Source organism: Danio rerio, chromosome 18 (genome assembly GCF_052040795.2).
Source record: "Danio rerio strain M-AB ecotype USA chromosome 18, GRCz13ab, whole genome shotgun sequence".
NCBI lineage: Eukaryota > Metazoa > Chordata > Actinopteri > Cypriniformes > Danionidae > Danio > Danio rerio.
Window position 1 is genome coordinate 38,948,136 of NC_141038.1, and position 19,158 is coordinate 38,967,293.

The 19,158-nt window shown below is 36.3% G+C and overlaps 2 protein-coding genes across 4 annotated transcripts in view; both read left to right on the forward strand.

Annotated features, from left to right (window-relative positions):
* The window catches only part of ppp1r13l (protein phosphatase 1, regulatory subunit 13 like), a 65,320-nt gene extending 57,951 nt beyond the window's left edge, over positions 1–7,369 (forward strand). For 2 of the 3 annotated variants that reach the window (XM_087291970.1, XM_087291971.1), the window contains exons 11-13: positions 1,506–1,672; positions 4,107–4,300; positions 6,475–7,369. In XM_087291970.1, coding sequence (XP_087148096.1) covers positions 1,506–1,672; positions 4,107–4,300; positions 6,475–6,510 — 397 coding nt within the window. In that variant the 3' untranslated portion in view covers positions 6,511–7,369. 3 annotated transcript variants of the gene reach the window in all.
* Positions 1–19,158, forward strand: part of clasrp (CLK4-associating serine/arginine rich protein) — a 777,720-nt gene that overhangs the window by 28,892 nt on the left and 729,670 nt on the right. The gene's annotated exons all lie outside the window — the stretch shown is intronic.

Genomic DNA, 19,158 nt, shown 5'->3' on the forward strand with positions numbered 1-19,158 from the left:
GCCTACTTTGTGTGTGAAGAGCAGGTAATAACATCTCTACTCCAGTGTTGCAAATGCGATCTGCTGATTTAACATACACAGCGCAACATGATTTAGAAACAGCAATGAACTCCATGTTGCAGGTCAAAAGTAACTCATTTAATGCAAAACTAAATCCATTTTTGATTATTATAACTAACAGGAACAAATAGTCTTGGAGAGTTTTTTTGAGTTGTCATGAATGTGACATGCAGTTTGAATTGTAAATAAATAGAGGATAGATGCAGTGGTGCAGTAGGTAGTGCTGTCGCCTCACTGCAAGAAGGTTGCTGGTTTGAGCCTTGGCTGGGTCAGTTGCCGTTTTTATGTGTAGTTCTCCCTGCGTTCTCGTGGGTTCTCCGGTTTCCCCCACAATCCAAAGACATGCGGTACAGGTGAATTGGGTAGGCTAAATTGTTCATAGTGTATGAGTGTGAATGAGTGTGTGTGGATGTTTTCCAGAGATGGATTGCAGCTGGAAGGGCATCCGCTGCGTAAAACCTAGCTGGATAAGTTGGCTGTTTACTCCGCTGTGGTGACCCCAGATTAATAAAGGGACTAAGCTGAAAATAAAATAAATGACTAAATGAATGATTGGAGGATAACTGACAGGCACAGCGGAGAGAAGCACTGAACTGAACATGAATTTAAGCAGCAGAATATTCAACTGTACTTAACATTAAGCCATAGAATGGCTTTAGAGTATTTGGGATATTGTAGGCCTACATGACAACTTTCTAGCGCCTTATAATAGGCTTCCTTCGTAGCTTTTGTTGGCTTATAAATTACACAGAATAAAGCACTAGCACAATATCTGATTTGGATCAGTACCAGCTGTAATATCAAACCGATATCCGATCCAAATATCAGGATCAGTGCATCCCTAGTTGAAATGAACGGTTGCTTGTCGCTTTGCTGCTGCGAGTCACTCATAGTGTGAATGAGGCTTGAGGCATCGTTCAGAGGTGGAAACCGATGGAAATGCAACAACTTTAATCATGTTTTAAATGAAAAAACAAAAGTTTCCACAAGGAGCTTGACGATGAAGGGTATGGGACCGCGCAAAGGCTGCGCCGGACCATCCGCATACACTGAACGGCAAACGTATGAATCAGCCTTTAAGAGTAACAATCATTGTAGTAATACAACTGTAAGGAAGATTCAAAATGATTTATTAATTTCTATAACCAATCACATCAACTGACAAAAGAACAAATAACAAATCATCAATCAATATGAACTAACTATTTCTCATTCTGGCTCAGACTGCATAGGCTAAACCAATGGGTTGTTGTCATGAGATGAACAAATGAATCAAACCCTCAAATGACTCAAAATAGGGATCACTTCTATTTCTTGCACAAACCCTATAGGATGTTGAGTTGCACTATGAGTTGCATTGACGACTCGTTGTTTCCCAAGTTTGCTCAAAGTGAAAAATCATCCATACAGTAAATGACCCATCCCTTCTCCCATCTCATTAACAGGACACCCTTGCACTGTGCTGCGTCCTGTAATGACCGGCAGATGTCTGAGTTTCTGGTGAGGAACGGAGCAGCAGTAATGGCCATAACAGACAGTGATGGGGCCACAGCGTCCCAGAAGTGTGACCCGTACGCTCCAGGATATGAAGAGTGTGAGAGCTTATTAAGAGGTGAGGATAATGCAGTCAGGTAAATGAAAGCAGACCTGAATTGTGTACAGATTTAAACCGTATGACACAAGTTTTTACAGGCATGACGCCCATTTGCATTAACTCCCAGGGTTATATTTAGCATGTCAAGATGAGCTGTACATTCCTGAGTTAATAGTACATGTACTCAAATGGGTTGGAAACAACGGTCAGTACTAATCAGCTAATACATAACTACTGGGTGGAGATGACATGTAAAACACCTTGATTTATTCACAAACACTGAGTAATTTGAACACACTAATCTGTACACTCATTGGTATGGACAGACAGAATGTGTGGACATTTTTTGCTATTTCTGCACAAAATTTAGTAAAATAAAAAAACCTGTAGATTTATGTAGAACTAAATATATGAAAACTTAATATATGAACTAAAAAATGGCATATTTTTTTTATTTTATTTAACTTTTACAATGCAAATTCAATTAGATCCACTTATTTGGTAAGCAAAGAAAGTCTCTCCTATAATATCTCTACTAAAAGCCAGAAAAGGTTACTTTACAAACTGTACTGTAAATAAATCATATGAACATTTTAACATTACTATTATTATATCACAAAATATTATTGAAATTAATTTAAAAACTAAATAAATATAAATTTACACACATTTACACAAGTTAATACATAAGACTTAATGATGGGCTAAAAATCTGCACATGCAGATTCTGTGTGGGCCTATTCATCGGCCAATTTGTTAGGTACACCAGTTCAACTGCTTGTTATTACAAACAAGTAATCAGCCAATTACATTATAGCAACTTAATCAATTTAATCATGCAGATGTTGTCAAAATGTCTGCTGAAGTTCAAACCAAACATCAGTATGGAGAGGAAAGAATGCAATTTAAGTCTCTCTGAATGTGACAGAGTTATTTGTAGGAGAATTTCAGAAGCTTCTGATCTGCTGGAATTTTCACGCACAATGATTGAATTATCCATAAAAGGGAAAATAAATTTTGATTTCCAATTAGAATATCCAATTGTGAGTTCTGTGAGGTTAAAAAGCTTGTCTATGTCAGAGTGATGAACCGGGTTGAGTTGAAAGAAAGGCAATTGCTACAATTACTATAGTGTCATGTGTAAACACTGCAGATACTAATTGGCTAAAGAGTATCATCACTACCAGCGTCATTGGATTAGCTACAAGCAACACTTAATAAAGAGTAAAGTCATCTACAGCCCCTGTAGGATTTTTTTAATCGACTGCTGCTGTCAACATAGCTGTATTGACGTCAGTAGACAAGGTGCAGATGTTCCTCTCACTGTAAAATGTCTGTCAAAGTATTTAAAATCTACCAATGAGAGGTGAAGCATGAGTGATGAGAAGACAAGCCTCAACACATTTAATAACAGTCCCACATTTCTTTATATTTGGCGAGTTCAAGTTCAAAATACACAAAAATAACAAGCAGAAGAACGAGCGGTGATCTCTCTCTCGCTCTCTCGCTCTCTCTCTCTCTCTCTCTCTCTCGATTCAGTTCAATTCAATTTAATAATTGCTTTATTGGCATGACAAATGTATTGCCAAAGTATTTTTAAAGTTTACAATAAAAAGAACATTCACATATATTAAACAAGCAAAGCAAACACAGTAAATAGCAGTCGTATTAGTAGTAAAATATATATATATACAGTTGAAGTCAGAATTATTAGCCCTCTTTTGAATTTATTTTTTCTTTTTTAAATATTTCCTAAATTATGTTTAACAGAGCAAGGAAGTTTTCACAGTGTATCTGATAATATTTTCCTTCTGGAGAAAGTCTTATTTGTTTTTACTTTGGTTAGAATAAAAGCAGTTTTGATAGTCTACAGAATAAACCATCGTTATACAATAAATTGCCTAATTCCCCTAACCTGCCTAGTTAATCTAATTAACCTAGTTAAGCCTTTAAATGTCACTTTAAGCTGTAATAAAGTGTCTTAAAAATATCTAGTAAAATTCTATTTACTGTCATCATGGCAAAGATAACATAAATCAGTTATTAGAGATGAGTTATAAAAACTATTATGTTTAGAAATGTGTTTAAAAAAATCTTCACTCGGTTAAACAGAAATTGGGTAAATAATAAACAAAGTGGCTAATAATTCAGTGGGGCCAATAATTCTGACTTCAACTGTGTCTGACCTCAGTCCAAAAGAGCACCTTTGAGAAGTGGTGAAATGGGAGATTTGCACCACACAAATCTATCAATGTATGCCAAAATCTTGAAGCAAGAATGTAACGAAATGTAGCAAGGCCTTTTTTAACCGAAAAAAAAAAAAAAAAACTTTCTAAAGTCAAATGCAGGGTTCAATCTTGTGCCGGCAAGGAGCACCTAATAAATTGTCCCAGTGAATATTTACAGCAGTTTACTTTTCTGTAGTCACCATGATGTCTGTGCTATTGTTTAGGTGTGGAGGAAGCAATGGGCGTAGAGAACAGTGGGGTGGTGTATGCGCTGTGGGGATATCCTGCCCAGGCTCCTGATGAACTCAGCTTCAAAGAAGGAGACATGGTCACCATTCTGCAGAAACCCGAGGGAGAGGGCTGGTGGTGGGCTTCACTGTGCGGCAGAGAGGGCTTCGTACCAAACAACTACTTTGGGGTAAGAAGAGGCCATTTACAAGAAAATGGCCGTTGGTAATATTATGTACAGTAATTTGTATTTTCAATTTTGTTTGCATGAGGCATTGCTGACACGGAAGTCACAATAAAGCAAGCAGCCTTTCATTTTCATAGACTTAAAGAACTATTCACATTCACACTATGTGCACAGTGAAATTTGTCATTTTAAGTCTGTGTCCACCAAGACATTTTTAGGTTGAATCCTTTAGTTATGACACAGAATATTGACAATACTGTTACCTGTTGCTGATTTTAGAGATAATTTGTCTTCAAAAAATGTTAGTACAATTTTCCCCCCAATTTTTAGGTTCTGTGCTTGATGCATACCTGTCAATATTGGGATGTGAAAATAAGGGATATGCCCACCATAATAAGATATTGCCTCGACCCAACCGTAAATATGCTAATTTTGAGCTGTTTTATTGTAAATAAACAATCAAATTGTTAGTAATATGTTTTATTATTATAATTTACAAAAGAAAAAATAAATAGTTTACATTAGCAGCAAATAAATTAGCAAACACTTCAGCTTATTTAAATTATTAGCTGTTATAATGAAACAGAATTAAGTTATCAAATCTCCTTAGCCATTTCTTCACTGTATAACTTACATATTCTGATTAAAGAGCAATGAATGGATCTATTATTTATTTAGATTTTTTTCTTTTTGATTACATTAAATAACAGAGATGTCACTTTAAAAATGCACATATCTAATGTTATAATGCAAGCATTCGATTGCTTTCCTAACTTTTTATGCTCATTTTGGTTCAAAATTAGTTGTGTTTGAAAAATAAAAACCCGTCAAAAGCAGTGATTTGTCCACTGTGTATATGATGTTATCGAGTTAACTTATGCCTTTGAGAACCCACTCTACCAGGAGTATAGCGTCCTCCAGTGAATGGTCCAGTGTTTTCTCTATTGATGATATTGATGCAAACGGGAGGGAGCCCAGGGCTTAAGGACCTTTTGAGCTCAGGGCTCTCTCCCGGGACAGCATGCCAAGCTTGCTTATAATCAATCATAGATATATATATATATGAGATGTTGTTGTCTATTAGAAGGAATGCGTCAATAGAGCCGCCATTTTAGTACAGGGTAGCGCTCCTTTGAAATGAATGTGGGACCAAGCTGCAGTGGAAGATTGTAGCCATCCAGAGCCAGAGAATTACACATAGACACATATATCTATGATCAGGAGTTTTCCCTGTTGTCAGTATGCAATTTATTTTTTTAACTACAAAACTTATAATTTTACATCACTTTTCTACATCAATGAATAAGTAATCGCACAGGCATTCCTTACAAAAACCTTGTGTTTGTGTGTATGGAAATGTACTATCCACCCTCCCTGTAAAATTTGATCTAATATGTCCTGAAACACACCTCCTCTCCGGCTTTCACCTTTCATACTGACGGAGAGAGTGATTAGTTTGTGAATGAATCTATGTTATGATTGACTCACTTCTTTAGCAGACAATAATACAAGTTTCTGGCACCGCAGCATCTCATATTACTTTTGCATTGTTTGCTGATTTTATTCAACAAAACCAGCATAAGCCGAGTGTTTAGTGTGAGTTGGTGCTACTTTGGCTTATGGTGAATGCAGTAAGTGACTGTATTATCATCATTAACGTTACCTGTTTAGCACTAAAGTTCATAACATACAAAAACGTAAAAAACTAAATCTTACCAATAAAAATGTTCTGCCTTTGTGCTTTGTTGTCTTTGTTTGCTCGTTACTACACCCGTAGACAGCACTAAAGTCCAGCATCTTCACATAATAACACTGTCTTTGTGCGGTTGAATGACACTTTTCCTGGGAGCACTGTACAAATATGGCGGCATACAATATTGACGCATGCTCAGGGTCGCTATCCGATATCTAGTGTATATATCTATGAAAATCAATCATCAGCTGAAACTCTTGAAATGTTATACAAAGTATATGCTCCTCTCTTTTCCTATAATGTCTAAAATAAATGTTGTTTGTCTGGTAAGCCACAGCAGCCTTTTGTCTTTCATACATTCCTCTAATTTTTACCCAGGTTTTAAAGGTCATTTATGTCCTAATATTCATACTATTGCAAGCATGCACTGCACTATGAGGTTTAGCAGGTCTTTCATTCGTGCTGTTCTCTCTCTCTCATGCAGCTTTTTCCTAAAGTGCGACCCAAGACTCTCTGCTGAATTCATCCATCTGAAAAAGGTCATCTGAACACAAGACTCACTGGTGTTTGAATGTGTTGGAGCTTTTCTCAACTTTCTTCATTTTAAACTTTGTATTATGAACAAATATAATGGGATTTCAAACATGTACAGTGTAGAAGTAATGTTTTTTTGAATTCCAGTTCAGTTTTCTTTGTAGCCAAACATGACAAGTCGATTCACTGGGAGTAGTGGATAGATCGGTTTATATAAACCTTACTATTGGAAAAACTGTCATTTAAACATTACATCGGAGTGTGCTACCTATTAGACATTCAGTTTCATTGTATGAGCAAGATAATTAACGTATAAAAGTCTCCGAATTAGTTTGTTCGGAAAGGCTTGAATATAGTTCTTCAGCACTGCGCAGAAAGGAATTCATTAGTATGTCAGTATTGCTTCTTGTTTCTTCATTTGCATGCTAGCTGTTTACTGATTCCTAATCAATAATGTTGCATTGATGCACAAATGCTTTTTAGATATTGATTCGAAAGACTGGTGTCCTTAATCCGCTTCAGATGATTTACAGTATTTGATAATGTTACGCTTTATTTTGTTTAACTTTATAAACTGGTTATTCCTGTCTCTGTTTTCACCGTGTGCTTTATGGAATATGAGCAAATGTCTTCTTAAAACCGTGTCCTCTCTATGTGGGTTGTGTATTAAATATTTGCTTTGATGTGAGGGAAGTTTGTATTAGAGGTATGTGTGTGTGTAAGAGAGAGAGAGCTTGCTTTGTTTTCCTTGTTGAATCCGTTGACTGTGACTTTCAGAAGACGCTGATGCATTGTTTCTCTTTGTAATGCTCAGAATGAATTAAATAAATACTAATTGTACAGTTGTGGTTTGTTGTGCTCTTTACAGGGACTCACATAATTGCTAATAAAGCTATTTGCAAACCGGAATATGCTTGTACTTTATCTGGGGGCATTTTTGTGCATGAAAACCACCAGCAGAGGGCAAAACACAAACACACACAGACCACAACACTATGCCCACGTGACCTCTAGAGGTCACTAAAGCAGCATTGTATGTATTTTTTTTAAGTTAATATATCGCAAATGATATATTAACATGATTTTCCTCATCGCTTTGGTCAGTTATGAATTAAATATTTCGGTGTCTGCTTGATTGATGAGTTTAAAACAGGAAAGGAGGCAGGGAATGTATGATTTGAAGCATATATGATTAATATATGATCGTGTATGAGTAAACACAATACTCAGGTTTAATTAAGGCAAAGCAAGCTAGCAATTAATCTTGTTAATGAAGTTCTAGAGGATTCTTTAGATCAGCCTGCTATTGGATCAGTACCGTTCATTCCACTACACTCGAAGATGAATGCTGGCATTAATAGTGGTACACGAATTTAATATACTCATAGCAGATATAATTATGGTCAAACCTTTAAATAAAATCCACCTACACTGGAATTACTGGTGTGTCAACTAAAAAGCTTTTCATTTTCTAGTTGTTTGTAATGTGGTTATGCTTGTGGTAAGATTACATAACCCTCGAGGGGCTTTATTCTCCTGAATACAGTGTTCAGAGAACGATGGTCTCAGTAAACATCACTGCGCACCATCATAGTCGCAGCTGGGTACTCGTGAATGGAACAGAAGTGTTGTAAAACAGCCACAGATGTCCTCAGTGCACGATGACATAAATATAAAAAAAACGTGTACTGTTTAAATAGTTTTATAAAACATTACAGTTTTTTGTGGAAATCGAAATGAGTTATTTATATTCTGTGACAACATTATTATTCATTCTCTTCTTTCTTAAAAGGAGAGTCCTGTCATCTTTTTCACTTTTTCACCCCTGACTTGTTCCAAACCAGTTGGAGTTTTTTTTTAGCACAATATAAGGATTTTAAAAGATACTTTAAAGATGTTTTGAAGAATGTTGGAAACCTTTAACTTTTTCAAATATGACCATTTTAGGAAAAACAAATACTTTAAAAGTAATTGGTTTCAAACATTCTTCTGTGTTCATTCATTAATTTTCCTTCAGCTTAGTCACTTTATTTATCAGGGGTTGCCACAGCAGAATGAACCGCCAACTTATCCAGCATATGTTTTACACAGTGAATGCCCTTCCAGCTGCAACCCAGTTCTGGGAACTGTGTTCAACAGAAGATTAAAAATGAAACTAAAGAAAGGAAACCAGTTTAGACAGTGAAACTAGAAAAAAAGCATCTAACTTGGTTGTATAGGCTTTTATTTTAGCCCACTGAATGCACAAAGAGGACCAATCAGAATCATTGCAATGGGAAAGATATAGTAATGTTATGAGTAATGTTAAGTATAGTTCTTGTTTTAAATTCATGCCACTAGAATTCCAGTTAAAATAAATAATTTTTACATGAGAAAGTGACCAAATTACAGTTGTACAACAGCTGTCTAAACCAAAAGAAAATATAATGTGTTCATTTACCAACTATGAGTTGGCATTAATCGTAACTTTGCCATATGTCAATACTGTTACTGTTGATGGAATGCAAAAAAACTTTAAAGCTGAATATCTCAAAACTCAGGACTTTTTTTTTTTTTTTTTTGCTGTTATCGGCCCCATTTTTTAATTAATTATGAGGTTTAAATACTGTATTTGAAGCACTTTTTTGCTGGATTAGCTTGTCAGATGGTCAACTTATTTTAAAATGCAAATTTATTACATCATATATCAATCGAAACAAATAAGAATAATAAAATATAAGAAAGATTTTAAAAAAGTGTTTTTTTAGAAATTGTAGCCTTCTTAACCCTTCTGGCTAGGCGGTTAATTCTTCTGAACTGGAAGAGACTGTACCCTCCTTCTTACACTTTTTAAATAAGAAATGTTCTTCTTTTTATGAAAATAGACAAAATTAGGTTTGTCTTCACTGCTCTACGTCTAAACTCTTCAGCTTGACCCTAGTCCTTCTGATTGAGTTCCCACACCGTACTCCCAGCTTGGTGCTGGATACTAGTTCTGGTCAGCATATTGTAGACCTGTATTTTCTGTATGTAAGATTGCACTAGTGTTTTTATTTTATTTTATTTTATTATTTTTTGCTCAAAATACTTTTCAGTGTGTTTGTTTATTGTTACTGTCATGATCAACAGCGATCTAACCATCAGAGTTCGCTGGTAAACACTCACACACGCATAGGACTACAAACCTGCTTGAAATGGACTACAAATTCAGTCATGCAACACACACACACATAACCGGTTCCTGATCCTGACTGATTGCATACTCACAGCTGATGCTGCTCAAGTACTGATTACACACACATATACACAGCTCACATTGAAACACTCATTGCTGAACACGCAGCGTCAACCGGCACCTTATTTTCTGGCCAGTAAGCCTCAAATAACATAATACCAAAATATATGTTAAATATACATATACAATCACATATTTTACCCCAACACTACATTAGTACACTCTCAGAAATAAAGGTACATGTGCTGTCACTGGGGTGGTACCTTTATAAAAGGTATTTGTACTTAAAGGGTCCATATTGGTACCTCAAAAGCATATATTAGTACCTAAAAATATTAAGAGGAACACCTTTGTACAATTTAGGTACTAAAAAGTACCCTTGAGGTATTTATATGGACCTTATATCTTTTGAACAGTTACCACTCCAGCGACATCTCGTTTACCTTTATTTCTGAGAGTGTATATAGATGTGCACGTGCTTCTTCAGGCATAGAACAAACCAGTGTTCATCACTCACAGTAAGAGCTGTGTTTGATGCAGGACTGGTGCTGTTGTGACGGGCCTTTGTATTGAATGGTGATTGTGTGAAGAACTCATTTGATGCCTCATTGGAACCCCATTATGATGGAGGGTAGAGAGAATAGAGTGCTTTGGAAAGCTCGAACAGACAGAGCAAACCTCATATCCACAGGCACACCTCAATGATTTTCAGCTTTTTTTTTTTTCTTTCACACTTTTCAGACCTCATCCTTTTATTTCCCGAAGCTCGTCTTTTTTGCCTTGTTGAGTTCCACTCCACTGCCGGCCATCATCTGTTTCATTCTCTCTTGATTCTCCCACTGTCTTGTTCCATCTGTGTTTTTATTATTTTTTTTTTTATATTCTTCAGTTTGTCTCTTCACCCCATTTTTAAAACAGACACGCATTTTTAGTTTAGAGATGAGTCTGGCATTATTAGAGATGGCATTTTGGCCCATCATCTCCTGACAGGCCCACTTGACGTGACAAGACAGTGTCCGTGCGCCGCAAAACAAATAAATGTGTAATCAGCCTCCAACAGATGGGCTTGTCCGATGTCTCTACAGAGAGAAAAAAGAAAACGATTAGAGTGGAAAGAAATGATGTGCTGGAAATGAAAGGCTCTTTCTTTATCTCTTCTTTCTTTTTCATGTGTAAATGGAGAAAAGGAAACCTGTCAGCTGAATATGAAAGTAATCCATATTTTGGTGTTTACGATTAGCAGAAAGAAAATCATTGGTGCGCATGACTGAATAGATCATAAAGTGCACATGACATGACCTTGGATGAAACTATTGATTAACACGTTAGCTTTGAATGATTTCAAAGGTGCCTTACCATTAAAGCTGACACATTTGTTGATATATTGATATAATCAATATATCATATGTACAGTGTGTGATGTACTGTATTATAAGTATGGTGTAGGGCCTCCTTAAGCCAGGTCACTATGTGATACTGGTGGAGGAAAATATTTCCTCCCTTGCTGCTCTAAAACATCCTAAAGTAGCTCAATAGTATTTAGATCTGGTGACTGTGCAGGCCAGGGAAGATGTTCAACTTTACTTTCATGTTCCTCAAACCACTCTGTTACCAGTCTTGCTGTGTGTATTAGTGCATTATTAACCTGATACATGGCATCGCCTTCAGAATACAATGTCTGAACTATTGGGTGCACATGGTCCTCCAGGATGGTGTAACATACAGTACGTAGGTAAAATTCGTTATGATCCCTAAAATTGGTCTAGGTTGGTGAGTTTATGACCCATGGTGCCAGCAAGTCTGCCGGTTTATCTACCAATTTGCTGGCCAGAGTTGTCCCTTCTTCAAGGACATTCCAATGAACTGTTTACCTTCAGTATGTCACCATGGCTATTTCATCAAAGAACAAAAAATATTGTACATACCTTTCTCTACTTAGAGAAAAAAATTGTTCATGCAATGTTCATGCAATGGGCCCTTTTAAGTAAAGTCATGAAGAAATATGCCTCAACATATCATGTACTCATTCATTCATTTTCTTTTCAGCTTAGTCCCTTTTTTAATCCAGGGTCACCAGAGCAGAATGAACCGCCAACTTATCCAGCACATTTTTTACGCAGCGGATGCCCCTCCACCCACAACCCATCTCTGGGAAACATCCACACACACACTCAAACACTACGAACAATTTAGCCTACCCAATTCACCTGTACCGCATGTCTTTGGACTGTGGGGGAAACCGGAGCACCCGGAACACAGCTCCACATAACTCCACATAGAAACTGACCCAGCCGAGGCTCGAACCAGCAACATTCTTGCTGTGATCTGACAGCACTACCTACTGCGCCACATATCATGAACTCTTGCTAGTAAATATAGTTTAAAATTAGTTTACACTAATGGTAAGATTTTGCCAGAGATGGGTTGCAGCTGGAAGGGCATCCGCTGCGTAAAAACTTGCTGTATAAGTTGCTGGTTCATTCCGCTGTGGCGACCCCGGATTTATAAATGGACTAAGCCGACAAGAAAATGAATGAATAATGGTAAGATGGAGAGTATGGTTCATTCATTCACTCCCCCACCTTCAATTTCTGCCAAGACCGGGAATTAAACCTGCAATGAAGTCCACATGCTCAAATCTCTAACAACTGGGCGACAACTGTCCCTTACTCTTTTGAAGTTCTGAAAATCTTAATTTCCACCATCACTACTCTAGAGCTAAAAATCAAATATGATAATGAGTACTTTGCTTCTGACTGTAAAGAGTGTCTTTAGGTTTCTTGCATTCCACTTTTCTTTTTTTCAGGACATTTGGTTTTATCCTGTGCTTGTCCTGCCATGTGATTTCTTTGCTCATACAATGATTCGTTTTTAAGTGATATCCTGTTGTCTGCTTCTCATTGATTGTTTGTGTCACGTGATCTGTTTTATTTAGTATTAAAAAATAAAAATAAAAACTCATGTTTCCAGTTGTTTTTGTCTAGCTTTGTTTTTGTGTAACCTGCTGTTTGGTAAGTTTGTGCTTTGTTCTGTTCATATCATGTCTGCATCAAGTCTGTTCAAGTCATGCATTGCTTAAGTGATGGGAGATACAAAGAAAAATTGAACCAATTATTTCACAAAATCATAAGTTTTTTTTTTAAGTTTTCGAAACACCACATGGTAGCGATACCTGCTGCAAAAAAAAATAAAAATAAATAAAAAATAAAATAAAACAAGTAAATGCAATAAATCCACAGGCAAAACGTAGATCAGGCTTTTTCACACACTGCAGGTGTTAAATTAAAAGTAAAACCTACAAATGCAATTAACTTCCTGTCTAATATCAAATCCTGTGGATTTTATGGTATTACAAAGATCACCTTCCAGCCCAATATCATTAAAATTTCTAAATGTTTCAAAACTGTAATGATGTAATTGTAACCATACTCTCTTTTTTTCTGTGAAGTGTAGTGAATGACGAGAGGACACCTTTTTGAGTCTCCTTAGTTCAAGGTAAAGGTGGTAAAGACTGCTCAAACAATAGTACAACAGGTATGGCTGCTTGATGTTAACCCAAATGTAGAGAAGAGGTGACTCTTTTTACATTTATATTGTGAACACAAAACAATTTTAAATAAACAGTATGTAAACAGGAGGAAAATATAGTGAAATCAATGTGCTTGAAATAATCCTGTTACATAATGAAGCTTCATTTACTTAAACACATGACATTGCCAACTTTATACACACCCCAAACCACTAATTTAAAACAAATGTTTCATAAAAGTTTCCAAGCTTCATGAAGGAGTGTTTCTGACTGAAGCAGTCATCAGTACTTTGCTTTGTTCATGCTGGATTTGGTTTTAATACACTCCACTTGCTCACTGACATTTGCTGTAATCAGTAGACCAATCACAGACACATCAAACCAATTATACGCTTCCCCTAAAGAAAGGTTTAGAAAGAACAAAACTGATCAGATTTTTTGAGCTTCTTTGACAAATTTGGTGATATTAAATGCATATTATGGAGAAAATAGTTGCTTGACCTTGAATACATTTAGGATTCAACTTCAATTAAATTTATGTTTATGTAGCGCTTTTACAATGTAGATTGTGTCAAAGTAGTTTAACATAGAAGTTTTAGTAAACTGAAAATGTGTCAGGCAAGTTTTCAGAATTAAAGTTCGGTTAAGTTCAGTTCAGTGTGGTTTAAATTTCACTGCTGAAAGTCCAAACACTGAAGAGCAAATCCATCTATGAGCAGTCCCAAAACCAAGCAAGCCAGTGGCGACGGAAAAGAAAAAGACCCCAAAACCAGAAACCAAGCTCAGTTAGGCATGACCATTTCTCCTCTGGCCAAACTTTCTCTGCGGAGCTGCAGTCTAGGTGCCAGGGGCTGGAGGACACTGAACATCGATTGTGAAGAACTGCAGGTGTGAGAAGATCACCGGCTGGCCCACACGACCAATGCAAAGTCTCGTCTTTCACTGTTAGAGACCTTGAAAACAAAATGAGTAACCTTTAAAATAGTATAATGTGACACTTTAAGAGTTTTAGCTTTCCAGCATTCAAAAATGTCCTTTTGTTTTCAAGAGATAGAAAGAAACTCAAATAGTTTTGAAACAAGTGGAAAGCAGCAGCCATTGCAGCCTGATCTCACAAGAAAACGTAAGTATTTTATGTTTTGGCAGTTTAGTGGCAAATTCGGACGAATTCGTATGAGTTCAGTCGTACGAAATTGTACGATTTTAAAAATGAGGCGTGGCACCTAACCCCACCCCTAAACCCAACCGTCATTGGGGGATGAGCAAATCATACTAAAATGTACAATAGATCGTACGAATTCGTCTGAATTAGCCACTAAATGAAAAAGTTATGAATTGCCATGAGATTGTGTTGGCCATTGACTTTCGTAGTACTTTTTTGTTTCTACTGGTTTCCATCATTCCTCAGGATATCGTGTTTTGTTTAACAAAAAAATTAATGAAAATTTTGAAATATTTGATTAAATGATGTGTAGGTGGTTCATTCCGATGTGGTGACCCCTGATAAATAAGGAACTAATTCAAAAGAATATAACTGAATTATTAATTGTGTAAATTTAATTTTTTTGGGTAAACTATCCCTTTAATAGTAAAAATACTGGCTCACATGGCTGCCCCACCTGTACTTGGATACATACTTGGATACACAGGGACATTTATTAATGCATTTTATAAAGAAAGTGCTAATTATATGGCTCTATCACACCCATAAACCCACACAGGAAACCTGTGGAATGACAAAAGACCCAATTACTATGATTTTGAAGCGTTTTAAATTACAATAAGACATTTGGTTGTAAGCTAATTCTAATAGAGTACAATTATGTCATTATACAAAAAATGTCCTTGTAAACATATAAAAACCAGCACACACTCACACCCACAAACACACACACATAAAACATGGCCCCTCCTTACACCAGATCCCTGTCCCTGGAGTCATAAATGCTGAATGTTCATCTTTAAAGTATTAAAGGCCATGTGCTGAGTAATTACTGCCGAAGATATTGGCTTTGTAGGATAGACAGTTGGGAGATCTTTCTGTAAACAAGCATGTTTCTCAATGCAATATGCACAGAGTGGCGCATGTGCGTGGATGGAAATTATTGCAAATTATCCCATTACTACAGCTTAGAATAATTTCTATTTACTCCTGGAGAGTTTGATCAATGATTGTACCTCAGTAAACACAATTCTGTGAACCCAATTAGAACAAATTAAATCTTGCTTAATATGATGAACATAAAATTACTGCCTTCAGTGATTACAGCACAGTTAGTTACATAGAAGACGAGTCAACTTTATTATCATTGTTATTCTCTAACTTTAATCACTAAGTTTTCTACAGTAAAGCACTGCTCTTGCATGGTAAAACCACAATTAAAATGCCTTTTAATTCTGAAAGATGAAGGTTAGATCATTCCTGTAATAGTGTCAAGTCTCACAAAGGCAATGCACAGTATGAGTAGGAGTTAAAAACACAACAATTCACCATTGTTATGGGAGCTATAACATCAGGAATTTACTATGCTTATGAAAAATGGGATGATTGCCATTTTTCATAAGCATAGTAAATTCCTGATGTTCCTGATTCCCCTTCTAACAAAGCTTATTTTTCTGATCCGACAGATACGTTTATAGGTAAAATTTGTTTTTTTTTAATAAAAGAGATAGAAATTACACAATGAGATCTCTTTTTTATTGAAAATGTTGTTACACTGTCACCTGTAATCTCTTATTGGAATAATATATATAGAGATTTTTTTTTTTCAAAACAAAAATATTTAATCACCAACAAGGTCAAAGAAGTGTCGCTTAAATTAATCAACACATTTTATCCTATTAAGAAGTTTTTTTGAAAAAGTTTAATTCTAATATTGATGTAAAATGTTCATTTTAACAATTTTACACTGACACTATTTTTCATTTCTTTTGTGATTGTAATTATGTTGTACAATTTTGAAACATATGGGACACTAAATGTGAGTATCAGGACCAACGATGACTGATGGTGAGTGCTCTGTATACTGTTGCTGCATCCCAATCCGCATACTATCCGTCCTAAATAGTATTTGAAAATAGAATTAGTATGTCCCAAACCATAGCATGTTGAAAAGAGTATATCAGAGGTTCCTGGATGATTTGCTATTTCCGGTAAAAATTTTAAGTGTAGAAGCGTCCATACTCTAACCGCCGATATTGCCCACAATACATTGCGCATTGGATGTTAATTCGATTAGAACTACAAATGTGTGTGTAAAGTGTAAATAAACCAACCGTCAAGTAGAGAGGCTTCGGTAAAGATGTTTGAGTGACTGTTAGTTAATATCTAACTGGAAAATATTTAAATCGCATTATCTGTGTTATATTTCTTCTGCAACAACAATACTGAACTTATATAAGGACACGTTTGGACATTAACGTCTAAATGCAGAATTATCCAAATACCTGAGGAGATTTCTTTGCATGAAAGAACTGTGAATGGGTGATTAACCTGCTGCTACGTCTCCAATAAGGTAGGAAATTAAATAGGACAGAAATGTGGGTGTGTGGATGATTGACAGGGGGCATAACTAAACAACACAACGATCTGTTAAAGTGGAAGTAGTAAGAGGGGTAAGCTTGCATACTCCTCTCTTGCACACTCGAAAGTATGAACTTTTCCTTCACAAAAAAGTACATACTTTTAGGGCGTAGTATAAGTATGCGAATTGGGACACAGCGAGTGTGTGTGTTTGTGAAAAGGTGCAGTCAATTAGTAATTAGGGGAATGTGAACGACTGTGAGTGGGTTCAGGTAACAGGGGTGACTCTGACACCTGACAAAAAGTGTTTGCAAATTGTTCTTTAATTTTAAAATCAAAATAAAATATATTTTAACCGTATTCGTTTTTTCCCGACTGACTTAAAGTCGAGAGTTTAGTGAATGACAGATTTTCTGTGTAAACTGAGATCAATAAACAAACACAATGCTACAAGAAATTATTGTTGTCAACAGATATTTGTTCAGTTCATATGTTTATAATGTTGTGTGGCAGGATATATTTACATTTAGATTATGAGACTCAGATTTCAAGAAAGCATTGCCTCCAGACTCTGTTGGATTATTCATGAATACACATGTACTACAGCATTTCTCATTTGCATACAGCTAAGTGAATAACCATAATCATGTCACTGCAGGCACTTTAATAACTACATTAACCATGCTACTTTTTTTCTCTCTGCAATATTCGACTCTTAAATTATACCGTACATTCGGTTCTGTTTTTAGTTTCGGTTCAAGCCCAAACCACCCTGTAATTTACACTGCATGTATGAAACATCTCATTTGGTATGGCACACATTCGCTCTCAGCATGCAGGAGGGTGTGAGGCTCTCAAAATAGGGCAAAAGAGACAGTGAGTGCCATATAAAAATATCTTCCCATCTTTTTTCTTTCCTCTACTCCCTCTGTTTTTGTCTTTATCTCCAGCCCTGCTCTCCATACCCTCCTGTCCCTCTCTCCCTTCCCCCGGAGTAATGAATAATAGAGGGATGCTTGTCTTCTCTCCCTCCTCCGGTTAATCAGGCCTTGCCTGGCTGCCCTCTCCATCCCTCCTTTCCTCTCTCGCAAGCGTTCTTTAATAAATCATTCAGGGTTTCAGGACGACAGCAGCCGCAAGTGGAGGAGAACACCACTAAAGACCTCCACGTCCACAAATATCCTCTTCCTGTGTCTCCATTTTCTTCAATGTCTCTCAAGAGACACTTTCCATCTATTACTCTCACTCACCTGCTCCTATGTTAACCACGCTTTCCTTTTTTCATCAGTCTCGTACGCTCTTTATAGACTTTATTGTTCATCCCGTTGCGCTCATAGAGCACTGCAGTGATAGCATCAGCTTAAAACACAAATCCCCAGGTGCATTTAGAAAATAATTGAGATATATTAGATGAGGGTGATGTGCATTTATATTACGGGTATCAAATCTGTCTAAACATTTACCAGTAATTCACCCATCACTACTAAAAGTTTGTTGGCTGATCATAAAATATTGTTAATGGGTGAGCATAGGTATCAAATCTGTTACATATAGGTAGCATATCTGTTACAATATACACTCTGGGCCCTATCATACAGCTAGCACAATGTGAATGCTGGTGTGATGTAAGAGGTTTTTGCTAGTTTCAGTCCGGTACATGTATCAATTTCATGTCCTGTGGCACTCTATTTACGTTTCAGATGCATTTGTGCATATTTTGAGCCCATGGGTATGCTGGTCTAAAAAGGAGGTGTGTTAAGGCCAGTTTTGGGGGTAATGCTTTATAAGTAAAATGCGTTACGTTATAACATTACTTTTCCAAAGTAACAAGTAATATAAAGCATTAGTTTTTTAAATAAGTAATATTATTTTAGTTTAAAAAAAATTTAACACAAGTTACTTTTAACCTTGCTTAATTGGCCTAACAAAACATAGTCCAATAAAAATGACCTTAGTCAGGTTGAATCACACACTCAATGAGAGAGTGGTTGCGAGGGAACAGACAGTCAGCTTGCACTCATCATCAGGTCTCCTTTTTCACAGCAGATTAGTCAGTGTACTGTTCTATTAACTGAATATCTAAGGATATGGGTTTATTTCGAGTCAGAGGGAGTATCCGATATGTTAATACTTAGTGCAGATGCAAATCTCCGTTCAATTTAATGAACTGGTTCGACCGGTTTAATTCAATTCAATTTATGTTTATTTATATAGAGCTTTAACAATGTAGATTGTGTCAAAGCTGCTTAACATAGAAGTTCTAGTAAAGTCCAGATTTCAGCGTTGAAGTTCAGTTTAGTTCATTTTAGTGTGGTTTAAATTTTACTGCTGAAAGTCTCTGAACACTGAAGAGCAAATCCATCGATGC